General features: G+C 40.0%; 1 protein-coding gene across 3 annotated transcripts in view; it reads right to left on the reverse strand.

The window, feature by feature from the left end:
* Positions 1-16,277, reverse strand: part of ARHGEF7 (Rho guanine nucleotide exchange factor 7) — a 206,229-nt gene that overhangs the window by 91,610 nt on the left and 98,342 nt on the right. For all 3 annotated transcript variants that reach the window (XM_075563416.1, XM_075563415.1, XM_075563417.1), the window contains 2 exons: positions 9,883-10,084; positions 439-527 (listed from right to left, as the gene is read on the reverse strand). In XM_075563416.1, the coding sequence (XP_075419531.1) occupies positions 439-527; positions 9,883-10,084 (291 nt within the window). The remainder of the gene's footprint in view (positions 1-438; positions 528-9,882; positions 10,085-16,277) is intronic.

A 16,277-nucleotide genomic window follows, 5' to 3' on the forward strand; every position in this document is an offset into this window, starting at 1 on the left:
AAAAAACCAATCCACGGCCATTGCGTTGCTTCCAACTCACAGTGACTTTATAGGACGGTGTGAGATCCCGCTGTGAGATCCCGAGACTGGAACTCGGTACCAGAGGTGGGAGGGAGGAAAAGGGGTGGTTTTTTGCTCACCGGAACACTGAGCTGATGTCAGAGGTGATGGGATGATTTGGAAAGCACAGTCAGAATGATTACACAACTTGAGCAATGTAATCAATGTCACCAGCTCTATATGTACCAATTTGCTGAGCTGCCATATAGTTTACTATAATTGTCAACACAAAACAGTACATGAAAATGGAGGCGGTTCTATCAGTTTGACAGATAATGGGTGATTTGTACTTCTTACTACTGTCTAGATAGTTTACCTATACTGTTGAATTTTTGAGACACTTAAAATATATTATTAAAATTTTTTGAGATTACTCACCACATTATAATAGCTTTTATTAATTGCAGTCGTATCAAAGCCTTTAGGGGGGCTCTTCAATGTTCCAGACTTGGGAGACACAGGTTTCTCTGAAATAAAAATGGAATGCAGTTTTACTTCATCCACAGTAACCAAAACCCCACTGTCATTAAGTCGACTTCAACTCACAGCTATCCTGCACAGCGTTTTCAAAGCTGCGAAATTTCCAGGGAGCATATGGCCTCATTTTCCCACTCATGAACAATAGAGGTCAAGAACTCATCAGAACATGGGACCCTCATATATTCCAGCTCTCCTCTCCCATCAACCTCAAATGAAGTAGCCAAACACGTAACAAAGACGGGGCCTCCAAGCAGCTAAAAGATGCACTAAACCTCACACTGTTCTCAACTGTATTAATTATCGCTCATTCATAAGGGCATTACTCATCCCTTGCACACAACGTCAGACTGAAACATCTCTAAGACAACCGACGTTCTTCATTATCAGTGAAAGAAAGAACATCTTAGCTATATGCATAGCTAATAGGCATATAAATATAAAGCATTACTAAAATAACAGGGAAAAGTACACAGGTAACAATATGAAAAAGAGAACTTCACAGTTCTGGAGAATGTTATAGGGATTCAGTTCCATCTGAATGCAAGTCTTTCTAAAGCAGAGACTGCTTCAAGGCTTAAACGAAGTGTCATGCTATCAAGTCGTTAAGGACACACCAAACACGGACAAAGATCAGGAAACTAAGAACATAGGATGGAATGAAGACACAGTGTACAAATTACTGAACAAACTGAATTCTTATCATCATATAAACAAGCAATAAGCATTCAAAGAGAGAAAGCAGATTTACAGTTTTGAATACACCCAACGAAGTGCTAGACCACTGAAGACCATCTCAGAAAACACATCTCCCGAAGAACCTCTACAGCAGTCACATAACTTAACGCTGTCACAATTACTGTTAAGGAATCAAATTTTTTAAATTGCACAGCTCTCTGGGTGTGTGTGTGATACTCTCATTGATTGACTGATTCTATGGCTGCCAAGAGAGACATAAATACTTCCGTGTTCACCTTTAAAACACTAATATCATGCTACTATCACATATAATAAGTTATTAATAACCCATTATCTAGTGCTTAGTCTATATTCAAAATTCCCATTGCTTGTTGTTATAATGTCTTTTTATAGTCAACTTACTTGAATCATGAGCCAATTAAGACTGACACAGTGCAAATGGTTTTTAGGCCTCTGGATCTCTCGATTTTATACAAACACTACCTCCTAATTTTGTGTTTCATGCTAGCAGAGAACACAGACAATGGCTGCTCTATTGTTTATTCCACCTACTCTTCTCTTCCTAGAGCCTCATGGAAGCTCTCTTGAGGGCAGGGATGTCGTCCAGTTTTCCTGGCTATATCCCCAGTCCCAGAACAGTAGTCATTAAGGTTGAACAGATGTTGGTAGTGGTTTTAAAAGCAAATGTACTTATTAACAGACTTGGAAATATAATATTAAAAATGTACCTAATCAAAGGCAAAATGTTAAATAAAGTCAAGTTCTCATTTTATCAAATGATGCAAATCAGGAGTAACTGCCAAATATCAATGGAATACAAAATAAGAATTTAAGGATGCGAGTCAGCACTACCAACTGAGGAAATCAACTTAAGAACATAATAAAAGGACAAAGGGCAGACTTAAAGGGAGGGGTGAAAAAAGAGAAGAATAATATCGGAGTGATAATTTTTCTTTTACGTTAGAAGCCATAACTTAATGTTTAAAATAAATAAACCAAAGCAGGGACATCTAGGTATACCGCAACATGCTGTAGAAGTGGTTATTTACCAGGAGGACAATAGTTTAATACATAGGGTATCTCTGTTGTGAGAGATCAGAGGCAAGGAGAGGAGGGATAAGAGATCTCTAGTTTCCCTCATATAAGCTAAGCTCTTCTGCCCTACTGTCATGATTACATGCTGGCATTAGGGAGTCGCTGGGTGGCACAGACAGTTAAGCACTTGGCTATTATTTGAAAGGTGGATGCTTCAAACTCATCTACAAGTGTCTGCGAAGACAGGCTTGGCTTTCCGCTTCCAAAAGGCCAGTCTTGAAAACACTACGGAGCAGAGCTCTACTCTTGCATACAAGAAGCAGCCAGCAGTTGGAATCAATGTGGTGGCAATTAACCACACAATGCTGAACCAAAACAACTACATAAGTTGATGGAGACATTTCCCAGAAATCGGGGGTGCTAGTTAAGATAACTGGAAAGCTAATGTACAGTATATTTTTCACTGTGCATAGATGTTTTGATGAGTGCTCACATATTATATTAATCTGGAAGAATATAACTTCCAACTTCCAGATAAAATTCCAAACTATTTAACCACTGATCTGTTTGTACATTTTATCTACCCCCCACATGTCTCAGATGCTTGTTTCTGCCATTTTATACTAATATCCCCTGCTCTTCGTTAAAAATATGTATTACTGGAAGTCAAACAGTGCATTGAGATGCCCAGCTTCTAACTCAACTCTATCCCCTTAAACACAACACACACACACCCTCAAAGCCACACCACAACAAAATAAGGGCTAGACCAAATGTGGTCTCCAGTAACACAGCACAAAGGTAAACAAGTTTCCAAGTTCCCTTTCCATACAGATTATTTTTAATTAAACGCTATTCAGAGCTAAATTGAAAAAAAAAAGCCAAGCTCAATGCTACTGAATCAATTGTGTCCTAGTGACCCTGCAGGGCAGAGCAGAACTGCCCCTTTGGGGTTCCTAGGCTGTAAAACCTCCTCTTTCACCTCAGAAATGGTTGGGCAGCTTCCATTGCTGGGGGGCTCAAATGGCTGGCCTTGCAATTAGCACCAGACCAACTCAGCTAAATTCATAACTGTACCCGAAATACCACCTGAATTGCATATTGCTTTATGATGTCACAAAGAATCAGAAAGTAAGTTTTAAAACGATAAATTGAGGAAGTGGTAGAGCGAAAGCTCATGGAAGATTTGTATGAGTCCCATGGAATCCGTCCACCACTGCCAAGCATAGGTCATAGCTCATCTTCTTAGTCTAATCAGGATCCCAAATAAAACTGCAAAGAAACGTGCTTCCTGCACAACCAACAATCAGCTAACCAGAAGCAGAAGACCTTAGTCAATGCATTAGAAACTGCTTTCTAATTCGGTGAACGCTTCGGAAGATACATGACACGAGACTTACATATACAAACCAATATTTGGATCGATTCAATGATATTCATTTTCTTAACTACATACGGAATATCATGATAACCACATACTATTTACGACCTCCAGTTGAATTTATTGATATCAATAGCCAATATCATTACACTTGCAGAAACAGCTGGGTGCTTCTCTTTCCTTCTCCCTCTGACTTTAGGAAGACAGCCTGTGAGCGCCTTTGCAAGCGTGCACACAGGTGTGTGCACGAAGGTGTTTTAAAACATACACGTCTGAGTGCATAAAATCCGTGGGTTTTATATACCCAAAAAGGGACTACTGAACATAAAACATTAATGCTAAATAATAATTATAAATCTTCTACAGAACTTTATATTCAGGAGTCATATACAATGCTTTTGCAGTAAACATTATAAATAATCCTTCTACAAGATTCTGGACAGATCTGTCTTCCGAGAAGGATTATTACAAACAACAAAACTACAGATTAGGTTATAAATGCAAATGTATCATGATGAAGTTTGGCAATAACACTTCCATCCCTAACCACAAGGTGGCAAATAATTAATGGCTATTTATACTCACCAAGGGTACTACCAGCTACTCCTTGGGAGAAAATTGGGAAAATGCAGCAGTGTACTTCCATATGCCTTTGAAACCTTATGGGGCCATTCTAATCTGTCCTTGAGGGCCTTTCTACCATGCCATATGAGTGTCACTCTGAGTCAGGACTCGGTGGCAACGGGCTGGTTTTTTGTTTCAGGGGAAGAAAGGAGCCATGGCAGCACTGTGATTAGAACACTCAGGTGCCAACCAAAAGGCTGGGTATGCAAATCTGCCAGACAGTCCGTAGAAATAGACTGATGGGCATTATTGAGATCTGGAGATAAATAGCCTACAATATCATTTTTAGGTAAGCTTCCGTGTCTCCAATAAAATTTACCATATATATACTTGTAAGTTTTTCAGCACATTTTTAATGCAGTTTTGTGGTAAAATTAGGTGCCTCGGCTGATATTCAAGTTAGCTTATACACAAGTATATGTAGTAACTGAAAATATAAATTCTAATGCACAAGAAAAACTTGCAATTTAGAGGAAATCAGACTGATTTACTTTATAAAGAACTAGGCACGAAAATGATCCAATTAAAGAAATCTGTATGTTCTGAATTTTGGCAAAATTTTGTTTTTCAGGGAAGAAAAAAAGCATTAATTGCACTGTGTTAAGCACACTTCTCCAAGGGCCTTCTAAAATCAAAAACCACATAAATTATTGAACATATACAATGATAAAAGGTTTTGGTGATCCTAAAGTGTTATTCTTAATATGAAAATGTAATTTTATTTCTTTCTCTTTCATATGTCCATATTTAAAACTAGGCTGATAAAAAATTCCTTAGAATTTATCAAGGTAGTTTAATAATTAAGTAGATTTGAAATTTAATCATTAAATTGACCTGAAACTTAATAATTTCAAAGATAGTTATTCCTCCCTTAGATTATTCCTGTCTATCAACTGTCAGATAAAGATATTTAACATGATTGATCACCAATATGAAAGGTGTAGTATTTCTCAGATTTTAAAAAATAAATGGAAAAAGGGTCCCAGTTTAATGTTAAAATATGGATTCGGAATGGTCACTTGAAACAAGTTCTTTGATGATAATGAAGTCAATATACATTTGAAACACACACACTCAGAAACACACACACATACTCAGAAACACAGAACAATCTAGGGAAATAAAACGTGAAATAGTTCTTTATGTAGAAAACACTTCTACATATTTTACCAGCTGGTTTTTCTTACAGCTGCATTTATCACTGCCAGTTCATAGGTCCTATGTGGAACACTGAAAGTATTATTGTTTTGTTAATACTTATTTGTTAAAAAGCAAGAGCATATTAAAAAACAAACCACTACTAATAAATAACATCCAAATCTAGTTAAAAATCAACCCAGTGTCACTGAAATCAATCTAGAGACCAAGAAGCCCTATCTTTTTATGGACATTATCTTCATGTTGGATCAGCATCAAAATGTCTATGAAGAATGTTACTAAATTACACATGTAAAAAAATGTTGCATTGATAGGAACTGGAAATCCAGGACAGAAGAATCCCTCAGGACCAGTGGTAAGAGTGGTGATACCAAGAGGGTGAAGGAAAGGCAGGGTAGAAAGGGGAACGGATCACAACGATCTACATATAACCCTCTCCCTGGGGATGGACAACAGAAAAGTGGGTGAGTCAGACACAGTGTAAGGCATGACAAAATAATAATAATTTATAAATTATCAAGGGTTCATGAGGGAGATGGGTAGGGAAGGGAAGGTTATGGGGAGCTGATACCAAGGGCTCAAGTAGAAAGCAAATGTTTTGAGAATGATGATGACAGCAAATGTATAAATGTGCTTGGCACAATAGATGTATGCATGGATTGTGATAAGAGTTGTATGAGTCCCCAATAAAATGATTTTTAAATGCTGTATTAGTGCACATTTTGCATATATTCTCAGTTACAAAGAATATTTTTTTTAAGAAAATGCTGTGAGGTGAATTTTTCTTTTGCACCCTAGTGATGGCCTTTGTAAATTTAAAATTAAACGTGAATCCATCCTCTTCACTGGCCTTCAGTTATGTGCGTCTTAAAGAGGGCTCTAGCTAGCACCAGACCCATGGACTTAAGTTGGAATAGGCTGGATGCCTTCATGATAGAAAACTACTTCTTGCACATATACATATAACTGGAGCTATATATATGTATATATATAACTGGTTTTGTTTCTCTAGACAACCTAGCTGTGGTAGTTACTAGACAACTTCATGTCAACTTGAAGCTATATAAACGTGTAGGGGTGGAGGTTAGCCTGTCATCAGGCAGCATCCTGATGATCTAACTTGGAGCAGTGACTGAGATACACAGCTCTCTGGAGGCTGGTCTGTCTCTATCTCTCTCCCTCTCTTCTCTCTCTCTCTTTCTCGCGCTCTCTCTCTGCCTTCACCTCCCTGCTTGCTGGCCATTCTGAGAGTTGCTGGAGCCCTGTGATGTTTTTCATGGACTCTGGATCGGCACGACTTTGCACCTACCGGCGGTGGTCTTCCTGCATTCTGCAACATTGCATATAACTGCATGAGTCTGAAAAGGGACTTACGGACTATTATTGGATTCATGGACTTGAATTAGACTGGGCTGGAATGTTTTCTCGATATATTATGATTACTTCTTGATAGTAAGCTCTTCTTACACGTATGTAAGAGTGTCACTGGATTTGTTTCTCTAGTCAACCCAGCCTAACCCAGTGACTTTCAAACAGCATCTGAGTTTACATTGTATGACCTACCTGTTTCCCCATGCTTCTGCTTTACAGTGACCTGCTTGCGCACACAGGTATGTGGCTGCTGGGGTTAATCAGCTGCTCTAGTGACCATGAGCAGGCGAAGTACTGGCAAGTCCCAACACACTACTAGATTAAGTCCACATTTGCCACATACTTTTCTGTAAAGACATTTTGATTCTCCATCTTCATCATTTTACTGTCATTCATTTGGTTCCAAAGTTGGATGGAGAAAAATATTTTAATAAAAATAAATTATATCGTATGCATAGTATATATTATAAAATTTATATATTTATCCATATCTTATCTCCTTAGTATCCCAACAAAACGTGTATTGGGTCGGTGATGCACATTTATTGAAGTCACGCGTTAAAAACAGACACTAGAACATAATCAGCAGTCAAAGCTATGATTATTAGTGAGTTGAACAGTGAGAGAATACAGACAGGTTCCTTCTTTACTATATCATCATTTACTAACCATTACAAACTACAACACATACTCATGCTGCCGAGTTGATTCCAGATTCATAGTGCCCCTACAGGAGCAGAGCAGAATTGCTCCTGTTGGTTTCTGAAACCATGAGAACAGGAAAGCTCATCTTGCTCCCACAGAGTCACTTTGGACCCCAACTTGTGATTAGCAACCCCATGTTTAACCAATAATGCAACCAGAGCACTTTGGGGGGGGGGAGCTTTTTAAAATAATTTTATTAGGGGTTCATACAACTTTTATCACAATCCATACATACATCAATTGTGTAAAGCAATCATTACCCTCATCATTCTCAAAACATTTGCTCTCCACTTAAGTCCCTGGCATCAGGTTCCTCATTTTCCACTCCCTCCCCGCTCCCCCACTTCCTCATGAACCCTTGATAATTTATAAATTATTATTTTGTCATATCTTGCTCTGTCCAACGTCTCCCTTCACCCACTTTTCTGTTGTCCGTCCCCCAGGGAGGAGGTCACTTGTAATCGGTTCCCCCTTTCCAACCGACCCTCCCTCTATGCTCCCAGTATTGCCACTCACATCACTGGTCCTGAAGGGATCATTCACCCTGGATTCCCTGAGTTTCCAGTTCCTATCTGTACTAGTGTACATCCTCTGGTCTAGCCAGACTTGCAAGGGATAATTTGGATCATGATAGTGCGGGGGAGAATGGGGGGCATTTAGGAACTAGAGGAAAGTTATATTTTTCATGGTTGCTACATCCCACCCTGTATGGCTCGTCTCCTCCCTGAGACACCTCTGTAAGGGGATGTCCAGTGGCCTACAAATGGGCTTTGGGCCTCCACTCACACTCCCCACCTCATTCACTATGGTAAATTTTTTTGTTCTGATGATGCCTGATATCTGATCCCTTTGACATCTCGTGATCGCACAGGCTGGTGTGCTTCCTCCATGTGAGCTTTGTTGCTTCTGAGCTAGATGGCTGCTTGTTTACCTTCAAGCCTTTAAGATCCCAGATGCTTTGTCTTTTGATAGCCGGGTACTATCAGCTTTTTCGCCACATTTGCTTATGCACTCATATGCGAACGTATCAGGGAGGTGAGCACACAATGCTATGATTTTTCTTTCTCTGATCCCTTGTGATCACCATCAGCTTTCTTCACCGCATTTGCTTATTCACCCGCTTTGTCTTCAGCGGTTGTGTCAGGAAGGTGAGCATCATAGAATGCCAATTTAATAGAAGAAAGTATTCCTGCATTGAGGGAGTACTTGAGTGGAGGCCCAATGTCCTTCTGCTACCTTAATACTAAACCTATAAGTACATGTACATAGATCTATTTCCCCATCCTCATACAAATATATATGCATAAGTACATGTCTTTATCTAGACCTCTATAAATGCCCTTTACCTCCCAGCCCTTTCCTCTATTTCCCTTGACCTTCCTCCTGTGCCACTATCATGCTCAGTCCCAACCAAGGTTTCAGTAATTCCTCTTGGTGACATTACCCTTGATCATGCCCTACCAGGCCTCCCTCACCCTCCCAGAGCACTTTTTACTAGCTCTTATTTTGTGCCAGACACTGAACTATATGTTTTACAAACCTTACTTTAATCCCCACAGAGCTTGTACAAATCAGGTACTATTATCTTCACCTTCAAGGAAAAAATATCTTTTGAGGCTCTGCTGGTTAGTTTACCCATGTCACTATGGATTTGAAACATAATCTTTTCACAGTTTATTAGTTATTAATAATAACAGCTTACCCTTCCCCAAATAGAATTAGAAAAGTTATGTTGCACAAATATATACTTGTAAAATAAATAAAAAACACACAAATAATGTTATGAGACTCATTTTATAAATCTTGACACCATTTCTTTCCTGGCACTCCTTTAGACAGTCTGTAAAAATTTAATTTGCTTCTTCTACATTAAAACTAAGGCTAAATGAGAGGACTTCAAGGAGAATATGGCAAAATTCAATTCTTTCATAATTCCACGTTTTGTTCATTAATCTTTTGAAGCCTTCACAGACATACACAGGAATCCAATGTAATCTCCTTGAAGACTCCAACTATATCTTTGTATTCGCAGAAATGCAGCAGTCTCTATGCACAGCATCTTTTAATAAGTTAATAATGATTCATTGACTTAACGAATGACTGCCCAGTATACAAAAAACATATGCCACATATAATGTCAAGTAAATAGTATAAGCATTTTATAAACAGAGACGTCTATCGAGAATTCATTTTCAAACATCACAGATTCGACAAAGTATTCAAAAAAAACCTCTTAATTTCAGAATTTGAACCATAGCTAACATCTATTTTAAAAGGCACCAAAAACCACCATTCCATTTCAAAATACTATGTAAGCCTCTGAATAATTTTAAATCATCAGTTCTATAAGCAAGCCACATTCGCATACTCACCACTTGATTTGATTTCCCGAACGTAGTTGCTGGGGAACCAGCCCGTCTTGCCGTTGTGCGTGCCCTCCCACCAGCCCCCTTCTTCCACTCGAGTGACATGGATGATATCTCCCTTAGAGAAAGACAGCTCGTCTTCATTTGTCTGCTGGAAATTAAACTTTGCTCTTACAACCAGCTGATTGTTGCTATTATCGGTCATGTCCTAAAAGATAAGGGGGGGGGGGGTGTGAGAAATCCATGAAGTACAGACTAGTTCACTATCAAATAATTTGATTATATTTTAATATTATAAAAACAGTCTAATTGGATGAAAAATTCAAAAGGCAGAAAAATGCTTAAACAAGTTAAAAGTGTCCTGTTCCCACTGACACCAAAACTATTACCATTCCACGCTACAGAGGAAACCTTCTAATGGCCTAATAGATCTTCTGACTTTTTATGACCTTTTAAATGAATACAGTTTTCATATATATATATATTTTTCAGATTTATGCTTTTTATTATTGATTTTGAATGTTACTTTTTTTTCCCTTTTTTTATTTTAACAATTTATTGGGGCTCATACAATTCTTTTCACAGTTCATACATATACATACATCAATTGTATAAAGCACATCTGTACAGTCTTTGCCCTAATCATTTTTTCTCTTTTCTTCTTTTACATTTTATTAGGGACTCATACAACTCTTACCACAATCCATACATATACATATATCAATTGTATAAAGCACATCCATACATTCCCTGCCCCAATCATTCTCAAGGCATTTGCTCTCCACTTAAGCCCCTTGCATCAGGTCATATATATATTTATATAGACTCTTATACAATTAATTTTCTCAGCTAACACATTCTGGTCATTTTTCTATCAGTACTAACACACTTCCTTTCATCTTAAATAATTGTATGCCTATGTCACACATTGTTTAGCCAGTTCCCCATTAATGGACTTTTAGGTTATTTCCATATATTTCTATTACAAGACAGTGCTGCATTCAAAATAACTGCACACATCTCTGAACAAACCTGTAAGGAAGTCTATAGGTTTCATTCTGTCCAGGAGATGTACAATACATCCTAAATTGTAAAGCGCTTTTAAATTTGCTCCCACTGCAGCCCTGGCAGCGCAGTGGGTTACACTGTGAGCTGCTAACACAGGGAGCAGCAGTTTGGACCCACCAGCCACTCTGCACAAGAAAAATGAGACGTTTTACTCCTTTTTTTCCCACTGTCAGTTGTATTTTATTATTTTATTTTTTAATCATTTTATTGGGGACTCATACAGCTCTTATCACCATCCATCCATCCATTGTGTAAAGCACATTTGTACATTCGTTACCCTCAACATTCTCAAAACATTTGCTCTTCACTTAAGCCCTTGGCATCAGCTCCTCATTTTCCCCCCTCGCTCCCCGGACACTTTTTACCCCTGGAAAGATTTAGAGTCTTTGGAGAGTGACAGAGGAAGCTCTCTTCTGCTCTACAAGGTAAAGGCTGGATGACTCGATGGCAATGAGTCAGGATGTTATTTTATTTTATAGTCAAGAGCTGCCTGGGAAGAGCCCTCGTGGCCCAATGATTATGCACTGAGTTGTTATTGCCACTTCAGCCGTCTGAAACCACCCCATGCTCCAAGGGAGAAAGAGGAGGCGCTCCATTCCCAAAAAGAGCTACCGTCTCAGACTCAGGAGGGCAGCTCTGTCCTAGAGGTGGGCAGTGAGTTGGCTTCCACTCAGTGGCAGCGAGTTTGGTTTGGGCTTGGAAAGAATGGCCGCCGTAGAATAATTAAACCTTTCGTTCTTGGTTTTGGAGACAACCTTGAGGTTTTTCCTTCCATAACCTGGGGAGCACGGTGGCAGAGTGGGCTGCTAACTGAGCTGATAACCATCAAGTCAGTTTGAAACCACCTCTGCTCTTGAGCAGGATGAGGCTTTCTACTCTCATACAGAGCTACCATCTGATATAACGTATCAAGCAATTCTGCCTTTTGTCACAATATCGTGACTTTTCTCTGCTTCCCAGAAGCACTTCCATTATTACTGGTGGTACTTCATATGAAAAACCAAAGGTGTTATTCACACTTACAGTACTGCACTAAGCACAATGAAAAACATTCAAAAACTGCACACACAAAAATCACTCATCAGGACATGCAATTTACCAGAAAGACGAGATGCTCAGCGAAAAATAACTAGTGGCAGAGAGCATCTAATGAAGAAACCACTGATGAGTGAACCTGTCGGCTCAAGCTCCGGCTGCTTACGGGCCAACTGTGATTGAATTTGAAGGAAGTAAATTAAAATTATCCAGGAATCTTAAAAATAGAAATTTAAAAATACTAATAAAACCACACAGCTTCCAAGACCTGCACAGCACATCTAACAACTGAATCCACGAAGCAAAGACGAGCAGAGGGACAAAAATGCTTGACTTGGTAACACTTTTGAAACCTTGGTGATAAGCAGCAACACAGAAATCCAAGAAGCTCAACACAATTTAAACAAAATAAACACAAATTATATTCCTAGGTACATCATTACTCGGATGAAAACCAAAGACAAGAAGAAATATGAAAAGTCAACTCATGGGCAGAAAACTATACATCAAATAAAACAAAGTACTGACAACACGTGCTAACTTCTCAGGGGAAACAACGGAAGTCAGTGGATTACTGAATGCCAGCTTTTTGTATTGAAGCACGGGGTTAACCCAGAAGTTCTACATCAACAAGGAATACCCTTTCAAAGCCATGAGGATTACCAGGAGTAGAAATGAGAGAAGATACACATCATTCAGCAGAAGGTGGACCATACTAACGAGTGTGAAGAAGAAGGCGGGATACAGTAAGAGGGAGGTTAGTCATGTACGGAAGTGCTGAAAGGCACTGGGGGGAGCGCCAGAGTTTAGATCAGCAGAGGAAAATGCTGTTATTGACATAATCCTGAGGAAACGATGGCCTGTCTGAATGGGCACATGGAGCGTCACAGAGGCTAATATGAGTAGACCCAGGGATAGACATGCAGGTTGTAGGAGGGAGAGTGTGACTACGCTCAATGAACGCAGGTTTGACATCGGATATTTATACATGTCTATTACCTTTGATCAAATCTATCTGTGGTAAAGTATTATACAGTGGGGAAAGACAAAAATTTTTCAGAGTTCTAACATTAACTGTAGTAATGATTGTACGAAGCTTGTTGATACGATTGAACAACTGAACTACTGAATTGTATGATATGTGGATTAGGTGCCCTTCAAAATGTAAAAATAAAAACAAACAAACAACAATAATAAATAAGCTTCCAAGGCATAACCAAACACCTGAACAGAAAGAGTCACTGCACCTGGGGGCTCAGAACTTTCATCTCAGGACCCATCACAAGGTACGTGAGCATGACATGGTCCAAGATAACGTTCCACATCCTCCTGTGGTGAGTAGTGACTGGGGGCTGAAAATCTCATAAGCGGCCATCCAAGGGGCAACTACTGGTCTCTCACCTCTCCAGAGAAGAGTAATGACAATCAAAGACCTACAGAAACAACTGTCCAATGGTTTAACGATTATCATCTTCCATAAGCCCAAGACCAAAAGAACTGAAGCGTGACCAGCTACTACCAACTGCTCTGAAAGGAGTCCCTAGGGCAGAGGTTCTCAACCTGTGGGTCACGACCCCTTGGGGGGGGTCGAACAACCCTTTCACAGGAGTCACCCAATTTGTAACAGTAGCGAAATGACAGTGATGAAGTAGCAATGAAAATAATGTTATGGTTGGGGGTCACCACAACCTGAGGGACTGTGTGAAAGGGTGGCGGCATGAGGAAGGTTGAGAACCCCTGCTCTAGAGGGTCCCTCTTAAAGTGGGAGAAAAGTGAAACTGCTGTGAGAGGAAATTACTTGGTTTGGCTCTTCTCTCCATCATCTTTATAACTCCCACAAAATGACTGGATCAGGCCATGAAAACAGGGCTATTAGGAGGACACTGATCAATTCTGTCACAAAATGAGCAGCCTCTGAAGCAAGAAGAGAGAACCTCACAATCACAGAGGAAAAGTCCGAAAGTAGCACAGCCCAGATGGCTGTGCAGAGAAGGCAGGCAGCGCAACAGGGATGAGGAGACCGAGAGGCAGGCTTCTCAGCCCACAGGAGTAAAGCTGAGTGCCTTTGGTAGGAGGCTGCTCTGAGAATGAGCTCTCCTTGGGGCACTTATTAGCACAAAAGGAGCTTTGCAGCATTTGCCTGAGCAGGCTAGATAGAGGCTAAGGACCAGCCAGAAGTACACAAACACTATAGACTACACAACTGCACCCTTAACATTTCTGATCCTGATTTGTAACCTGCTAACTTCCTTAATAAACCCTTAGAAACTATAGGGGTTAATTAAGCCCTATAGTCATGAATATTGTCTGAAATTTCTAAGTGGCCATTTCAACAGATTATGGAACCAGCATATGGGAGGGAAGGTTGGTGTCAGAATAACGTAAAGAAGGTGGGAGGTGAGAGGTATATCAGATCTCTGCCTCACAGAAATCATACTCAGACAGGTGTACAACTGAGTTCTCCTTCCCCCTTAATGTAGCCGGAGGACACTGCCATTACCAATGCCAGCTGCCATTGCCCTCGTCTCAGCCCCCGATGGGTACCCAGGACTGACCAGTAGCATCCTATTTCTTCCTGTCAAACTACTCCCCCTCTGCTCTGCTCCGGCAGTAAAACACTATGCAATACTAAAAAAATACTTCCTTTCTACTTCTATGTGCACATTGGGTGAGCTGATCAGGGAAGCAGTGTTCATTTATATCATTAATATACAAAATAATCTGATAGGCTTTTTACAACTGTAAGTGGCAACTGTCAGATAGCACAGCTGAGCATACTTCTAAATACACGGTGGCACATAAAAGATGCAGGTCACAGCCCCAGGAGCTTTGGTGGCACCATGGATTAAGTATTTGGCTGCTTACCATATATACTCGTGTAGAAGCTGAGTTTTTCAACACAAAAAAAATGTGCTGGAAAACTGGGGTTCGGCTTATACATGGGTCAGTGGTACCCCGGCGAGGTGTAACATCTCGCGGTGATTGCCGTTCCTACACTCTTCATTCAAAGCCCGCTGACACTGCAGGGCTTTGAATGTTTGTTTACTCACATCTAACCAATCAGAGCTGTCCTATGACGGGGACAGCTCCAATCCGCAGAAGCACCCGCAGTGATTCACTTACGCTGGCAGCTGAACTGCTAAGGATGTGTCTGTGGCTGTGCTCCGTCTCTTCTCTCTGGTCTCTGTGTTAATTCACATCCTGCATTTCCCACCCTAGGCTTATACCAGAGTCAATCAGTTTTTCTGGTTTCCCAGGTAATAATTAGGTACCTCGGCTTATACTGGTGTCGGCTTATACTCGAGTATATACGGTAGGTCAGCTGAGGTGCAACAGTTCAACTTGGAGTCCCTGCGAGAAATATGAGGTCGCCTGCTTCAGCAAAGTGCCATGGAACAGTTTTACTCTGCTGGCCAGGGTCGCTGTGAGTCAGAGCGGACTTGATAGCAATCAGCTTCTAGTGTGATCCCTTGTGAAACTGCTCAAATAATAATCAGAAAAAAGACAGCTAAAAGATAACAGGATAAAATACAGCTAAAAAGGAAAGGGGGGGGGGAATATACTAGAGCATTTATTCAATTAGTCAACAACCAAAAAAAGCCCTCTCTCACATGGAGGCATGCTGTCCCCTTCCCCACTCTGGGTTTCCTAGACATTGTAACTGTTTCCGCGCGTAGAGAGCCCAATCTTTCTCCCACAGGTGCTGGTAGTTTTGAACTGCCAACCATGGGGATCCCAGCCCAATATGTAACCAATACACTACCAGGGCTCCTAAAGAAGCCAATAAACAATGAAATACAGACGTGACAAAAAGGAACAAATATCAAAATGGCAGACTTAAAGCCAGCCAGATGCAGCAGTAACTGCAATACAAGGAACTATACTAAACACCTTCAAAGGCAGAGACTGAGTCAAAAAACAAGAACCAACCAACTATACACTTTCTACCGGAGTTACTTCACAGATAGGTTAAAAAAAAAAAAAGAATGAAAAAAAGTTACAATATAGAAAGTATAAACACAAAGAGTGTGTAATAATATTATTGGATAAAGTAGATTTTAAGAAAAGGATTATTAGAGATTGATAACAATTCAATAGTGATACGACACAGGAAATAAAGTATTAAAAAATAAAATTAAAATGATAAACATCATTAGTCAAGAAACCATAATACATGAATTAGACTTCCAAGACCAGATGAAGGCAGCAAAGAATCCCTTTTCTCTGAAGTTCCCATGAAATACACCCTAAAGGCCTGAGCTTAATTCAGAGACAATCACAGAAGGGTTCTGGACAGC

Source organism: Tenrec ecaudatus, chromosome 11, assembly GCF_050624435.1.
Source record: "Tenrec ecaudatus isolate mTenEca1 chromosome 11, mTenEca1.hap1, whole genome shotgun sequence".
In the NCBI taxonomy this organism is placed as follows: Eukaryota; Metazoa; Chordata; class Mammalia; order Afrosoricida; family Tenrecidae; genus Tenrec; species Tenrec ecaudatus.